This window comes from Delphinus delphis, chromosome 13 (assembly GCF_949987515.2).
Source record: "Delphinus delphis chromosome 13, mDelDel1.2, whole genome shotgun sequence".
Taxonomy (NCBI): Eukaryota; Metazoa; Chordata; class Mammalia; order Artiodactyla; family Delphinidae; genus Delphinus; species Delphinus delphis.
In genome coordinates this window covers 62,865,700-62,881,094 of record NC_082695.1, presented here as the reverse complement: position 1 = coordinate 62,881,094, position 15,395 = coordinate 62,865,700, and the positions used below count along the sequence as shown (strand labels likewise).

Genomic DNA, 15,395 nt, shown 5'->3' with positions numbered 1-15,395 from the left:
ACGCTTCGTTTGGTCTTGGTGTTAATTCTTTTTATATATTGCTGAATTCTATTTGCTAATACTTTAAATATTTTAGCATCTGTATTCGTGAAGGATGTTGGTTTGTAGTTTTATTTTTTGAACTGTCTTTGTTTGGTTTTGGTATCAGGATAATACTAGCGTCATAAAATGAATTTGGAAGTCTTCTCTCATATTCTATTTTCCAGAAGAAATTATTTAGAATTGGTGTTAATTCTTATTTAAATGTTGGGTAGAATTCTCCAATAAAATGATCTGGGTGTGTGGTAATTTCTTTTTGTTTGGAGTTTTAAGATTAAGAATTAAATTTCCTGAATAGCTAGAGATGGGTATTCAAATTATCAGTTTCATATTAAGTTTTGGTGGTTTGTGTTTTTCAAGGAATCGATCCATTTCAACCAAGTTGCCAAATTCATGTGTGGAGAGTTGTTCTTAGTATTCCCATATTATCTTTTTGATGCTGTGGTTTCTGTAATGATATCCCCTAATCTTGCTATTTTAATTGGGAAGTTTATTTCATTTTTTTGGTTGGAATTATTGACATATTTGCATTTATTTCTACCCCTTCATTTTGAGCATCTTGCTTTTGCTGGGTTTTGTCTCCCTATCTGTTTTCTTGCTGTCTTTTGGGTTGTTCATTTTCCTTCCCTCTTTTTCATGTTTTCCCCATTTTACTAGTTGTGAAATTAGTACTTTTTTTTTGCCTTCTCACAGACTCTTGAAGTTTTCTTGAATTTTCTCTTGAAACTTTAATATATGTATGTATATCTAAAATTACTTTCTTTTCCTTCCTTGCCTGTAGAACACTTTAAACTGCTTACCACTCTTCATGCATGCCATTTTGCCCAGCACTTTTGTTCTATCTTTTCTTAGCCTCACAAATTTGATATTATAATTTTATCCAGTTAATTATCTCCCTCCCCAGGTTTGTCATTTTCTTTGCTCATCATTGTGCTATCTGAATACTCATTCCTTTAGATTACTCTGGTTCAACAGTGATGGGCTTTTACTTTCCCTTCAATGTGTTAGGTGTGCTTTCCTCTTCAGGATTTTTGCACCTGCTGTGTCCTGTGCCTTGGAATGCTTTTTCTCTGATATCCATTTGGATGCTTTATTACTTTTTCAGTTACTTACTCAGTTACCTTCTCAGGGAGCTCTACTTTCTTTAAAATTGCAAATCCTCTACGTCTTCACTTCATTTCTTTTTCCATCTTTATTTTTGTCCATTGTGTTCATCACCACATGTCATATTATGTATTTTATTTAATTCTTTGTTGTAAGTTTGATCTGTCAAAATTCACTGGAATTTTATTATATTTATAACTTAAGTTGGGGAGAATTGACATCTTTTCAGCATTTACTACTTTTGCCTAGTAACATAATATATTCCTTAATTTATTCAAGGTTTTTTAAAAAATGTACTATCAGTTTTTTTTAATGTAGGTCTTGAAAAATTTTTAAATTTATACCTTTGCATTTCATATCCTTATGTTACCTAGATTCATTTTAAAAAATACTGTTTTCCCTGATAAGTCATTTGAAAACATATTTGATGTACAGAAAATTCAAAAAGTTTTGTTGACTGATTATTATTGGGTCTGATTTTTCAGTGGATTTTCTTTTATTTCCAATATAAAAAGTTCTATCATTTGTAAATTGTTAATGTTACTTTTAAGATTTTTACTGTCTAGGTTCTTTGGAATTCTTTTAAATGACACAATATAATGTGTATTTCATAGGTCTTTATGATCCAGTGTTTCATCTTTAAGTATATTTGTTATTGATTTCTGATAGGTATCCTTTATCATATTAAGAGTTTCTTTCTGTTCCTGTTCATTGAGAGGCTTTGTCAGGAATGGATATTATCAAATGCTTTTCTAGCATTTATCCACATAATCATATGGCTTTTTTGTGAACCAGTAAATCTTTTTGTATTGTTTTCATTCTTTATCAATTTTCAGAATACTAATGAGTTGGTTTCCCAATATTTTCTAAAGGAGATCAGTGAGTTGTTTTTTTAAGTATCATGTGCAAATGATATTTAATATATTTGATGTGTTTGACTCTGATGCAGTTATTAGTCTTTTTGCTGCTCACATTGGCTTGTCTTGGGCTACTGGGTTGTTTTCTGTGTCCTTCTGACAAGATTCCAGTAGTTTTTGATAATTTCTTTGCTTTCTGGATAGGATGTTGTAGGCTTATCTTGTGCCTTTTCTACCCCAGACTTGCCAGTTTCTCAAGGAACCTGGGTTCTTTTTGTGGGAAATGGTATTTAGACCACAATCTTTTTATCCTAGCTTTAAACAAACTGACAAATTTTGTTTAATTAAATCTAAAATGCTTTCAGATTAATAGTAAAGTTGGGAAGATAGTACAGTGCCATATACCCCACAACCAGTTTCCCATTCAAGCAAACTTTTTACTATGGAAGCATTCTAACTTACAAAGGTAGAGAATTCCCCGTGTACCCAATACCCAGCAGTTATCACCTCTGGTCTTTTTTCATGTATGTCCTCACTCCCCACAAATGATTTTAGAGGAAATTCCATATATTTTATATAAGTTTTATTCATAAGTATTTCAGTATGTGAATATAAGGACCGAAATCATCTTAACCAAGTAATTTACTAAATTTATGTTAAACCATTTTTATTTTCGTAGATTAAACTTTATTTGGGTACTTTGAGAGCTTTTGTGTCTGTACTCATAGGAAACATTGATGTGTTACAAAAAGACTCATTATCATCTATCTTGGGAAATGAGAAAGAATAGGTGGTATACTAGGTGTTTTGTCAGGCTTTTGCCTAAACTTATGGTTGGATGAGTGGATTCTCCTGCTGAAGTTTGAAAAAACAATAATTTGCATATTTTAAAAACTTGTGTTTTGTGTTCAACCATTTTTTCCATGTTTGTCTTCTATCTTGTATTTGATTTTCTGACTCTTATGCTTTTGAACAGTTTAAGGAACAGAATTCCATCTTTTCCTTGAAGAGTTAGTAGAATTTATTTGCTAAGCTATCTTGTCTGGACAGATACTTTTGGAAGTGGAGGGGGACAAAGATAATATACTTCTTCTTGAATCAGATTGAGTAATTTATATTTTTCTAGGAAATAACTTACGTCTATATCTTTAAGTTATTAGAATATAACAGCATGTGCTGTTCTCTTTGTTTAAAGAAATTTGCTTAGTATTTGTGGTCTTTATGTTTCTTTTCTCATTCTCAGGACCATATTCATTTTCTTTCCCTTTTTTGGCCTGACTTTACAGGCTTCTTGCATTTTGCTTTCTAAGTCATGTTTTCTTGCTTTTATCCTTTAATTCTTCACTCTTTTTGAGGGTGTGTGTTTGTTGTTACTTTTTTCATAGGCAGTTTTTTTTGTTTTGTTTTGTTTCACGATATGTGGGCCTCTCACTGTTGTGGCCTCTCCCGTTGCGGACCACAGGCTCCGGACGCGTAGGCTCAGCGGCCATGGCTCACGGGCCCAACCGCTCCGCGGCATGTGGGATCCTCCCGGAACGGGGCACGAACCCGTGTCCCCTGCATCGGCAGGCGGACTCTCAACCACTGCGCCACCAGGGAAGCCCTGTTGTTACTTTTTTGCTTCTCGAATTGACTACTCAATTTATTTTAAATCTTGTATAAAATGGAAGCATTTAGGGAGATGATCTCCCAAGCTTTGGCTAATTTTATAGGTTTTTAAAATGTGTCTTTTTTATTGTTTTTTTTAATAGATGATTTCCAGTTTTGATTTTTTTTAGCTGAGTTGTTATTTTTATCAGTGCGTTGTGAGGAAGAGATCCACATCAAGTATCTCAAGTAAAAAGGGATTTAATTATAGGAACTACATGATTTCACAGGAGTACAGAGCCAGGCACTGGGGCCTCCTGTGACTTCTGGAATTGCAGTATCTTTCTAACTGGCCACATAGTTTTTCTTATGGCATCAGCTCAAACATGCCTTTGATGTATTGATTATGTACCTGATTTTTTTTTAATCCATTCTTATTTATAAGTGAAAGTGTAGATTGTTTTAATATTATAGTTGGGATGGGCGATATTAATAATGTGATTTGTCATTTTCCGTCAGCAGCTCCTCTCCCTTTTACCCATATTATACATCATAGCAGATGGAGGATTTACAAAGCTGTATTGTTCTTTACCATGACTTTTTTTTTGATAGATCTTTATTGGAGTATAATTGCTTCACAGTATAAATACTGTGTTACTTTCTGTTGTACACCAAAGTGAATCAGCCACATGCATACATATGTCTCCATATCCCCTCCCTCTTGAGCCTCCCTCCCACCCTCCCTATCCCACCCCTCTAGGTTATCACAAAGCATCAAGCTGATCTCCCTGTGCTATGCTGCTGCTTCCCACTAGCTAATTACTTTGCATTCAGTAGTGTATATGTGTTGATGCTACTCTCACTTCGCCCCAGCTTCCCCCTCCCACCCTGTGTCTTCAAGTCCATTCTCTGTCTACATCTTTCTTCCTGCCCTGCAACTAGGTTCATCAGTACCTTTTTCTTTTTAAGATTCCATATATATGCATTAGCTGACCCACTAGAGCTTCCCCAAATTCTGTGCTATTTTTGACAATTTTATAGCACCTTCAAGTGGCCTTCACTCCTATATGTAATGTTTCAGTTATATAAAGTCCCAGCTTTAAAATTTTTTAATAATTTTATGTTACTTAAATTTGACAAAGAAAAAGATTGATTTAAATTTCTAGTCTTAATTTATTTAGCTTTTCTTTAGAAATCAGATTGCTTATGCATCTTTTTAAAAATCAGTTATGCCAACATAGTTCTCTGTAGTTCTTGAATTTCCTTAAAGTTAGTCAGCAAACATTTATTGAGAAATTTCTCTGTATAGAGCACATAGCAATTGTAACTGAAGTATTAGAGGGCAGACTTTGGGAGGCAGTAGGATGAACTGGTAAAATCCACTTGAAAAAAATTAGACTAGAAATGTAGACATCAGAGATTGGTGGAAAGTAACAGTTGAAATCCATTCTTGGTAGTATTCATAGCAGGCTCACCTCAGCTGGTGGCTGCTGAAATTGGTTGAAGACAGAGTTAAAAAAAAAAGGCATCACTTTAAGAAGTGGGATCCAGCAAAGTTTGCCAAGAAAAACATATTCATAGAATTTGATTTAGTAATCTCCTTAGAGAATATCTTAGTAGTGAATGCTAAATAAAGGAGAGGTTTTTTGTTGTTGTTGTTTTAAAATAGAAATGGATGACCAGAAAGATAATGTGACTTGGCCAAAGTCCTAAGTCTTGATGCCAGGACTTGACCTTCAACTAGTGATTGCTGGTGTGTAGCTTTCCACAGGGTACCATTGACTCTCAACACCATCATCTTTGAGCAAGTGCCTGGCAATACTTTATTTTGGCAACATTTTGCAGTGCAAAGACTGTCCTGTCTCCTGTTGTTTCCTTTGCCCTTCCCTAAACTGGGGGATTTCTGTTTGCTTCAGAATGCTGTGATTCTGCATTCATAGTTGGAAGCCTTTCTCTTTCTTCCTTTTCATTTGTATGTTTACAATAGCTATTAGACCAATTACTTCAGCATTCTTTGCCAAATAAAGTTACCATTGGAAATAAGTATTATGCGACCTCCCAGAAATTCCTTTTTGAGAGTCAAGCTTTAGGGTGCCTTGTACTCTATTTTGTCATTTCTGTAAAACAAGTTTCCTTAAAGTGAAGAATACCTGAAAATAAGTACAAGGAGAGAAGCAGTGTATTCTGAGTTAGTTTGATTTCTTTAGAAAGAATCACAGATAACGTGATTGTCACTAGCGTTGTAAGCGTTCTCCATGATTTAATGTTATTTATGCTACCGTAATATAAGCAGATTTCAATTGAAGTATTTTTTTAGGATTGAGGACTTTGGGAAAGATGCATTGCATTTCTTGCTTGGGAGGAAACTTCCAAAAGCTATCGTAGTCCTTATTATGCATGAAACCTTGACTGTTACTGGTGTGCCATGAGATAGGCCAAAATTTTTCTTGTTTTCCATCTTTGTTGTTCATAGCATAAGGGGTAAGATAAATAAAGTCTTCCTTTTACACATGGGGGAAATGACGCGAGTTAAAGTATAACGATCATGGTATTTGTGATATATGTTGCTATTAGAGTATGATTTAGAGCCGTACTGTCCAGTGTGGTAGCTACTAGCCACATGTGGCTCCCTAAGCACTTGAACTGGTGTTAGTCCGAATTGAGATGTGCTCCAAGTGTGAAATACACACTGGATATTGAAGACCTAGTATGAAAAAGATCTCATTGACACTTAAAAAATGACTTTTTTTTTTTTTTGCGGTACGCGGGCCTCTCACTGCTGTGGCCTCTCCCGTTGCGGAGCACAGGCTCCGGACGCGCAGGCTCAACGGCCATGGCTCACGGGCCTAGCCGCTCCACGGCATGTGGGATCCTCCCGACCGGGGCACGAACCTGTGTCCCCTGCATCGGCAGGCGGATTCTCAACCACTGCGCCACCAAGGGAAGCCCAAAAAATGACTATTTTTAAACCACAAAAACTGTTTTCATCTTGAAATAATACTTTTTGATGTATTGGGTTAAATAAAGCATATTATCAAAATTAATTTAAAATTTATTTTAATGTGGCTACTAGAAAATTTAGAATTATATATGTGGTTCCTATTTCTATTGGACAGCACTGATCAAGAGTATAAAATGGTTGCTAGGATTACAACTTAGTATTCTCTGACTTGTACAATATGAAATTTGGAGACAATATATGAAGTAGAATTATGATACAGCATGTACATGCAGATTACTTTGATATATTTAAATTTGTTTGCATTTTGGAAAACTATCAAGTATTGGCCAACAATTAAAACCAGAGTTATAGCAGTTGTTCCTGGGCTGTCAATGAGACTTAAAAGTGCAGAACGGAGGAATTATGAATCACTGCCAACTGTAGGTGTGGCCACTGCATACTCACCAGGTTGAGAAGAAATCCCAGGCAGCTGTAGAGTGTGCAGCACTGAGGAGGAGGGCTGGGGAAAGTTTCCTTAAGGTTGGTTTCTGAAAGGGCTTTTGCTCAGCTCCAGGTCTTACTCCTCTTTCTGGCCAGATGGTGCATGTGTGGTACAGATAAATCTGACCCAAGTGTGGTTTACCTCTGAGTTCAGAATTGGCTGAAAATGACTTAAGTAGGTGGGTTTATGAGGCAGTAAGTGCTTAGAATTTACTAGGTTTTGTTGAATTAAATAGATGGTTCCTGTGAAACGGGAACTACTTATAATCTTCATTTTACACCCAAGAACAAGTTGGTAGAGTGGCAAGGAGGGTATCTTGCCTTTTAAGATTTATGACCACTCATATCCTTACTCTTCAAAGCTATTTTTCACATTGGATACTTAGCTGAGAACTTCCATCATTTTAGAAGTTTGACTGCTAAATAAGATGTATGTGGTTTTTAGCTTTAATATTTAAAAATATTATTTTCTTATGTTGTGTGTTCCTTAATATTTGAGCTGGGGTGAAAAAATTCATTGGATTTTGTATTACAGTTCTGTCTTGATTTTGTAGATTTCTTGCTTAACCTCAGAAGTTTTACAGGTACGTTGTTGCAGAAACCTAAATTTTTTTGGTTAATTGGTGATAATACTGTAACAGACATTACATTGTGTATTGGTAGGGCTTAGTTTTGAAGAGGAACATTTTCAGTGGTTTAGATTTCATAGTGGTAAAGCAAATATGGGTTTACACTTGGGCATAATCAGATAATGAAGTGGTTAGCAGAAACCAATAGACCATAGATTACCAAAATTGAGTACAGCAAAGCATAATTAACACTATAACTTGACTGTAATTGGTGGGGGAGGGGTGGTGGCTATAGAAACAATAACAATTCTAAGTGATATGTGAAAATGCTGGTTACTAGCACATGCCAGTTGATAGAATGCTAGAAAAATCAGATTTTACAGTAGATTTTAGATAGGATTTTTATATGCTTGAGGCTGACTATTGGCTTATATCCCTTTTTTTTCTTTCCTTTTAGAATATGGTTTCTAGTTTTAGGGTTTCTGAACTACAAGTGTTACTAGGCTTTGCCGGAAGGAATAAAAGTGGACGCAAGCATGACCTCCTGATGAGGGCGTTGCATTTATTGAAGAGCGGCTGCAGCCCTGCGGTTCAGATTAAAATCAGAGAATTGTATAGACGCCGATACCCACGGACTCTTGAAGGCCTTTCTGATTTATCCACAATCAAATCATCGGTTTTCAGTTTGGATGGTAGCTCCTCACCTGTAGAACCTGACTTGGCTGTGGCTGGAATCCACTCGTTGCCTTCCACTTCAGTTACACCTCACTCGCCGTCCTCTCCTGTTGGTTCTGTGCTGCTTCAAGATACTAAACCCACGTTTGAGATGCAGCAGCCATCTCCCCCAATCCCTCCTGTTCATCCTGATGTGCAGTTAAAAAACTTACCCTTTTATGATGTCCTTGATGTTCTCATCAAGCCCACGAGTTTAGGTAAGTGTTAGAGAAATCTGTTTCTTCTGGACAAGAGAGTAAGTAAAGCCAGAGGCCTTCAACTGTTAATTAATGATTGGCTGTTAGTATTATAAAACTGAGGCATTAAAATACCAAATGTTTAAATGTACAAATAAAAAGAAATATTGGCAACCATGACAGAAATCTAATATAAAACTCTTCATTCGTCAAACTTTCTTCTTATAGCTTAGAACTCAAATTGCTTCTGTGTGTGTATGAAAAGACACAAATCTTATTTATTGCTGTGGTTCCACCTTTTGATGCTTTTACAAAGAGACTTAGTTTCTGTTTAACATAGCTTTTTAAACTGTTTTCCTAAGGAATAAATCTTTTATACTTAATTTTTTCCTAACATGGCAGAGTTTGACACACATTTTTTAGCTTTTTGTTTAATAACCGTTGACTGCTTAGAAAATGTAGCAAATTTTATATTATTAAACGTTGATACACGTGACTTTAACAAATTTATACCTAGGTTTATGACTTCTGTGCTGTAATGGCATATTTTCTTACTGGCTAATGAAATTATTTACAGAGGTATTTGAATTTATTGATAAAATAAATTGTTTGGGAAATTAGCATTTCATAGTTAGTCCGGGAGGTCATTTTCCTTTCCATCCTAGGAAGAACCCTTTATGTCTCAAGTCATTTGAAAACTCTCTTAAATATATCAGTGTGCTTTTTTAGTTTTGTATAGGACTATACTTGTACATCTTGGTTGAACTAGAAGGAAATTTTGAGGGGCAGGGCTGGTTAATGGGGTCAGTATGGCCTGATGGTGGCAGGCCAAGGTGGCTGTGCTTTTCCCAGGCCCTTTCTCCTTGCTTTGTTTTTGTTTAACAAAACTGAGCCAGGGAGGTAGAGTAATGCATTTTATTCCTTCATTACATTCATTCTGAAATAAGGATTCTGTGTTTGTTCGCATTTGTGCAAAGTCCTTTGAGTAGAATTATTGCATCAAAGAGTAAGGACTCTTGATAACACATCACTAAATTAGTTTCCAGAATAGCTGTGCCAGTTTAAATTCCACAAAGTGCGAGAATGTCTCTCGTTGCACTTTTTACTTCCTGCCTTTATTGATCTTTGCAATTTCGGTAGATGGAAACTTGTATCTTGTTTAGATTTTTCATTTTTAAAATTAATAACAGGAACAAACATTTAAAATGTTTATTACCCAGCTGTGTTTCTTTTATGATTTTACTTTCATTTTTAACTTTTTTTTTAACCAGGTTCATTTATCTGCTTAAAATGTTTCCATAATTTATTTTTTTGTTCGTCCTTTTTTCATGGTTTTTGGTTCATACCAATGTACATACTGTGTCATGGCTCATTCACATGTTTCTTAGGAGTTATTGCAAATTTATTTCTTCGTGTTTAGAGAAAGAGTCAGACGAGTAATGTGCTTAGGTGACCCTACCTCATGGAACTCCTCAGGAACATGGCTAAGGCAGGACTGAGCATAAGAGGCCATGTGGGGTTCTGGTTACAGGGGAAGGTGTTTCAGAACCGGATCGAATGCCTGGAAGGAAGATGACTGGAGATGGAGAGAAGATGCAGCAGCATGTCTTCTCTGCTCCTAGTGTCAGCGGTGTGCCAAGCAGTGAGCTCTTAAGAGGCTTTGTGCCTTGCTTTCCATACTTTACTTTGTTCAGAAACAGAAATAGGAATTTTCTTACTTTTCTGTATTCTTCATAGAGTTTCTCTTTCATTAACCTCAATTAAAGGAAGGTAATAGGCTTTTTATAAATTTACTAAAATAAAATTTTTGTATCTCATGTGGCTTAGATAAAATAACGCCAGAGGCATTTTTGTTGAAGAGTGGGTAAGAAGAAAACCTGCCTTTTGCTCACAGCTTACATTAGAATGTAAGAAATCCATAAAACCTCAGAGCTTATAAAATAACTTTTTGCTCCTGAGCTAAAAAATTGTTGACTCATGTATTTTTCAGGAGTTCTGCCTATCATTGCTTTTATAAACTTTATAAACAGATTTTGTTTATAACAAGGCTTAAACATTTCCTTATCCTGCCTTCCCCAAAAAGAAAAAAAAAAGAATTTTCTTAATGTATATAGTCTTATTATTTCAGATTGATAAAACAGTGATCTAAAAAAGGCTGTTTTAGACTTTGAAGTAGAAAGTTAAAAAATCGGCGTAATACCATATAGTCTGCCAAATAAAAGTGGAAAAATTTAATCATTTCCAGTAACAACCTTCATATGAAAATATTTAGTGTCATGATGTCTAAAGCAATGCAGTGACATTTAGAAATTGCCTTAAGTTTTAATGATTTGGTTATATAATGTTGAAAATACTTGTAAAAATTAAAATTTGGGGTAAATCCATTTATCTGGAACACTGTTATGGAGAAACCTATTTACATTTGGGAACTGAGAATTAAATTAGCCTCAGGAATTGAAAGAGAGAACAAATCCGTATTTCAAAGCACATATTCTTTACATCCGTGGGCCAGTCAGTGGCCCACGATTTAATATGTAGTTGATTAGATGATTTCTAATCCATCAACATACTGTTGAGCAGGAATTAATTAACAACATGGGAAAGATTGAAAGAGCCCTGGTAGAAAAAAAACAAACAAAAAGTCAAAAAATGTCGTTCCAAAACCTCTTGGGAATATTGAAACCAATAGTCCTTTAGTATTGAGGGAATCGCTGTTAGAGCAAGATGCATGTATTGATGCCAAATAAAACCCCCAAACAACCACGACGAGTATATTCTATTTAAGAAGATACATTATTACATAGTTTTGCAGTTTGGCTTTATTAAAATTGTTTAAATAAAATTATTTTAGCATTTAAAATGACAGTCTGTGGCATCTAGAAAGCATGAGTAGTGTACACAGTAATACTAAGTGAGGTTCTCTATAGCTGAGGTTTTACTGTAACAGATGCATAATCCCCTAATCTGAAAACAGGCTAACAAAATCTCTCTTCTCTTCCCTTAAATAGCTATTCTAATTTGCTCTCACAGGCAGTATTTTTGTCTTTTTTTTCAATTTTCTGTTTTCTTTCTTCTCTTCTTTTTTTAAGATAATTTCTTGTGGTGATGAAATCCTTTCTCTTTAAAAAGTTTGTCTGTATTCAGTCTGTACAAAAGAATACATAAAAAACATTGTTATAAAGAATATCCATGAATGAACACCTGTGAAACCACTGCACAGTTTTTAAGAAAGGAACATTGCCAGTATCTTTGAAGCCATTTCCTTGCCTTTTCCTTTTTGAGTTAAATCACTATTCTGGATTTTGTGTTTCTCTCTTTTGCTTGTTTTACCATATGTGTATAAAAAAATGTAATGTTTAATTGGATTGCTTTTGAAATTTATATGATGGTATACTGTGTATATGTTCTTCTGTGACTAGCTCTTTTTGTTCACTCTGTTTACAAACATCTACATGTCGATATGTCTAGCTGTTTGGTATTTTGTGAAATACCTTCAAAGTATTATGAGTCTTTGATTCCTTAAAATTTTTTCATTGTGCTTTTCAGATTACAAAAGTAATTTATGCTAGTAATTGAAAATTCAAACATAGAAGTATAACAAAAAGGGAAAGTCCCTCATAACCTCATTTATTACTCAGCTTGAGTCATATCAATAATTAACTGTTTCTCTGCATATTATGTCATCTTTTTTCTCTTCCCCTTCATTAAACAAGGCTCTTCTAACCACAGAACCACTGTGCCACTTTTCTGGTGGAGGTAGTAGGCATTATTCTACTTGTACCACTGTGAAAAGTGCCCTCTGGAGTTCTGCGCCTTGACAATCTTTCTTAACTGTATTTCTTAGAAATATATTGTACATCTGTAGATTATAGTAAGTCTGTTATCTTGTAGATGTACCATAACTGAACCAGTATTCTGTTGATGTACATTTTCAGTTGTTTTCAGTTTTTATTATTTATTCAGAAGTATTTTAGTGTATAACATATCTTGGGCACTATTCTTGCAGTCTTAGAAACATTGCTGCTGTGAGCATTTTTGCATATGTGTTTCTGAATACTTGCGTTGCATATTCATGAAATGTAAATGCCTAGATATGACTATTTTGGGTCAAGGAGTATGATTATTTAATATTTTGATATTCAACTTTTGTAGAGAAATTTTGGTTGCTTCAGAAGCATCATAGCAATTTATACTCCCAATAATGTATGAATGTATTATTTTCCCTACACCTCATCAGCATTGTGTTGTTGGTCTTTTCATCTTTGTAATCTGATAGGTGACAAATTAATGAGCGTCAACATCTTTTCTTATTCTTAAATTTCTGAATATTAGGAAATACTCATTAAGCCTCTGGGTGTAGTTAAACAGGTTTAAAGTGATATGCACATTAATGTAAAGCCATTAAATCACTTCACAATCTCACTTCTAAAGAATTTGGATAAATTCATTTCTGTTAACTCAGTTAACAAGTATATAATGAGGATTTAATTTGGATATGGTCATGTAGCCTAATTGTGGAGAAGTCAGAAGTATGGAGTGGGCTTTAGGAATTTTGCTGTTTAGTTGGAGAGAGAATATTAACATGAGAGAAAAGTAGCAAGCAGTTATATGCTTGTATGACGAAGCCCTATAACTTGTGAACCTAAAGCTCAAATACTGTATTGGCCTAATGAATGAAGAAATTAATCAAGACTTTTTGGAGTAGGAGGGACACTTGAGGGAGCTTTGAAGGATGAATGTGCCTGCTTTGAATTGATGGAGTGTGTCGGAGAGTGGGCATCAGGAAAGGTGAGAACTGTGAGTAGTCACAGGAGTAGATATAAAAATGACACAGGATTTTTTTACCAGCTCTGCACTTGTGTTCTCATGAGGGACTGGCAGAGAGGCAGGGTTGCTCCTTCATTTGTACAAAGTAATAATAGGTTTTGAGTAGGATGGTGGTAGTGAAAATAGGGGGCAGCCAATAAGAAAATTAAAAAACAAAACAAAACAGGACTTAATGACTAACTGGATATAGGGGATGAAGACGGAGAACTGAGATAAAGGAAATGAATGATTTCTGTGATTGAACAATTGGTAACAATTCTCCTTTTTTCATAATTCTGAATTAAAGCCACTGTTTTACAAGAAGAGTGAAACCTCAGTACTCTGCCCTCCCCAAATGATCTTTGCAGCTGTTGTATAGGGAGAAAAGTATTTTAGTATTAAACATCACTGATGATTATTAATACAGTGATTGTTTCTGTATAGATAAAATTCTTCCAGGTGATTCAAGTTTTCTATATTCTGTTTAAATCTCATAAAATTAGAAAAATTTTGCTGTGTAGATGCATATTCAGTCAAGTGTTCATTGAAAGCATTCATTGTTTTAATGAGTACTAGAACATCATTGAATCTGTTGAAGTTCTTTGAGAAGAAAATACACTTCAGTTTTTAATAATACACTTCTGAAGGATGACTTCATTAGATAATCTTTTTAAACTAGCTAATCATCTGTATGCCGATAATTATTTTGTGTCTTAATAAGTCTCCCAACCTAGAAGTTTTAAAATTTAATCTTATATGAATGCTCTGTGTAATTGAATATAAAGTATTGAAAATAAAACACAACAACAAAAGAAACAAAACAAACAAGAACAAAAGAGACCTGAATCTTGGATAGAATTCTCCTGGGGGGTGTTTTTGACTTCCTCAGACTTTTCATTAGATGATACCGTAGTCAAGGATGAAATATAATTTTGAAGGTTGTGTTTTTTATATTTATATATATATATGTATATATACATATATATATGTGTGTGTGTGTATATATATATATATATATATATTTTTTTTTTTTTTTTTTTTTTTTTTTGCGGTACGCGGGCCTCTCACTGTTGTGGCCTCTCCCATTGCGGAGCGCAGGCTCCGGACGCGCAGGCTCAGCAGCCACGGCTCACGGCCCTAGCCGCTCTGCGGCATGTGGGATCTTCCCGGACTGGGGCACGAACCCGTGTCCCCTGCATCGCAGGCAGACTCTCAACCACTGCGCCACCAGGGAAGCCCGAAGGTTGTGTTGTATTTTGATTAAAATTAGTATGTTAGAATAAAGAATGACAAATGTTTAACATTGAACCTGCTTTAGAGTGACTTTACTTTCATAAGTCCAAGATGAATGTAGCTTAGTACTTTATATTGGTGTATTTTAACCATAAAAGTTTCAGAATTCGGCAGACTCTTTATCAGAAGTGCCTGGTTATTGCAGGTTCATCTGTTATTGGATTTGTTATTGGAATATTATCTTTCTTTTTTTTTCTTCCCCAGTTCAAAGCAGTATTCAACGGTTTCAAGAGAAGTTTTTTATTTTTGCTCTGACACCTCAACAAGTTAGAGAGATATGCATATCCAGGTAAGAGGAGTTTGGAATATATTCTCCAGGATGTTGGTGTATTAGTCTGCTAGGCCTGCCATAACAGAGTACCACAGACTGGGTGGCTTAAACAACAGAAATTTGTCTTCTCACATTTCAGGAGGCTTGAAGTCCAAGACTAAGGTGTTGACAGATTTGGTTTCTTCTGAGCCCTCCCTCCTTGGCTTGCAGATGGCTGCCTTCTTGCTGTGTGTACTCACATGGCCTTTCCTCTGTGTGCCTGTGTATTCCTGGTGTCTCTTCTTCTTCTTATAAGGACACCAGTCCTAGTGGATTAAGGCCCCACCCTTATGACCTCATTCAATCTTAATGACCTCTTTAAAGTCCCCAACTCCACAGACAGTCACACTGGGGGTTAGGGCTTCAGCATATGAATTTTGGGGGAACACAGTTCAGTCCATAACAGTTGGGCCATTTCTCCTTAAGTAAGCATAGTATATTTTGACTAAGGTTAGCCAAATATTTAATAAATACTCT

At 35.3% G+C, this 15,395-nt stretch overlaps 1 protein-coding gene across 11 annotated transcripts in view; it reads left to right on the top strand.

Annotated features, from left to right (window-relative positions):
• The window catches only part of PIAS2 (protein inhibitor of activated STAT 2), a 92,606-nt gene that overhangs the window by 16,196 nt on the left and 61,015 nt on the right, over positions 1–15,395 (top strand). For all 11 annotated transcript variants that reach the window (XR_009521752.1, XM_060028998.1, XM_060028994.1 and 8 more), the window contains 2 exons: positions 8,056–8,530; positions 14,813–14,897. Coding sequence is in view for 10 of the 11 variants with exons in the window: in XM_060028998.1 (XP_059884981.1) it covers positions 8,056–8,530; positions 14,813–14,897 (560 nt within the window). In the remaining variant the exon portion in view is untranslated. The remainder of the gene's footprint in view (positions 1–8,055; positions 8,531–14,812; positions 14,898–15,395) is intronic.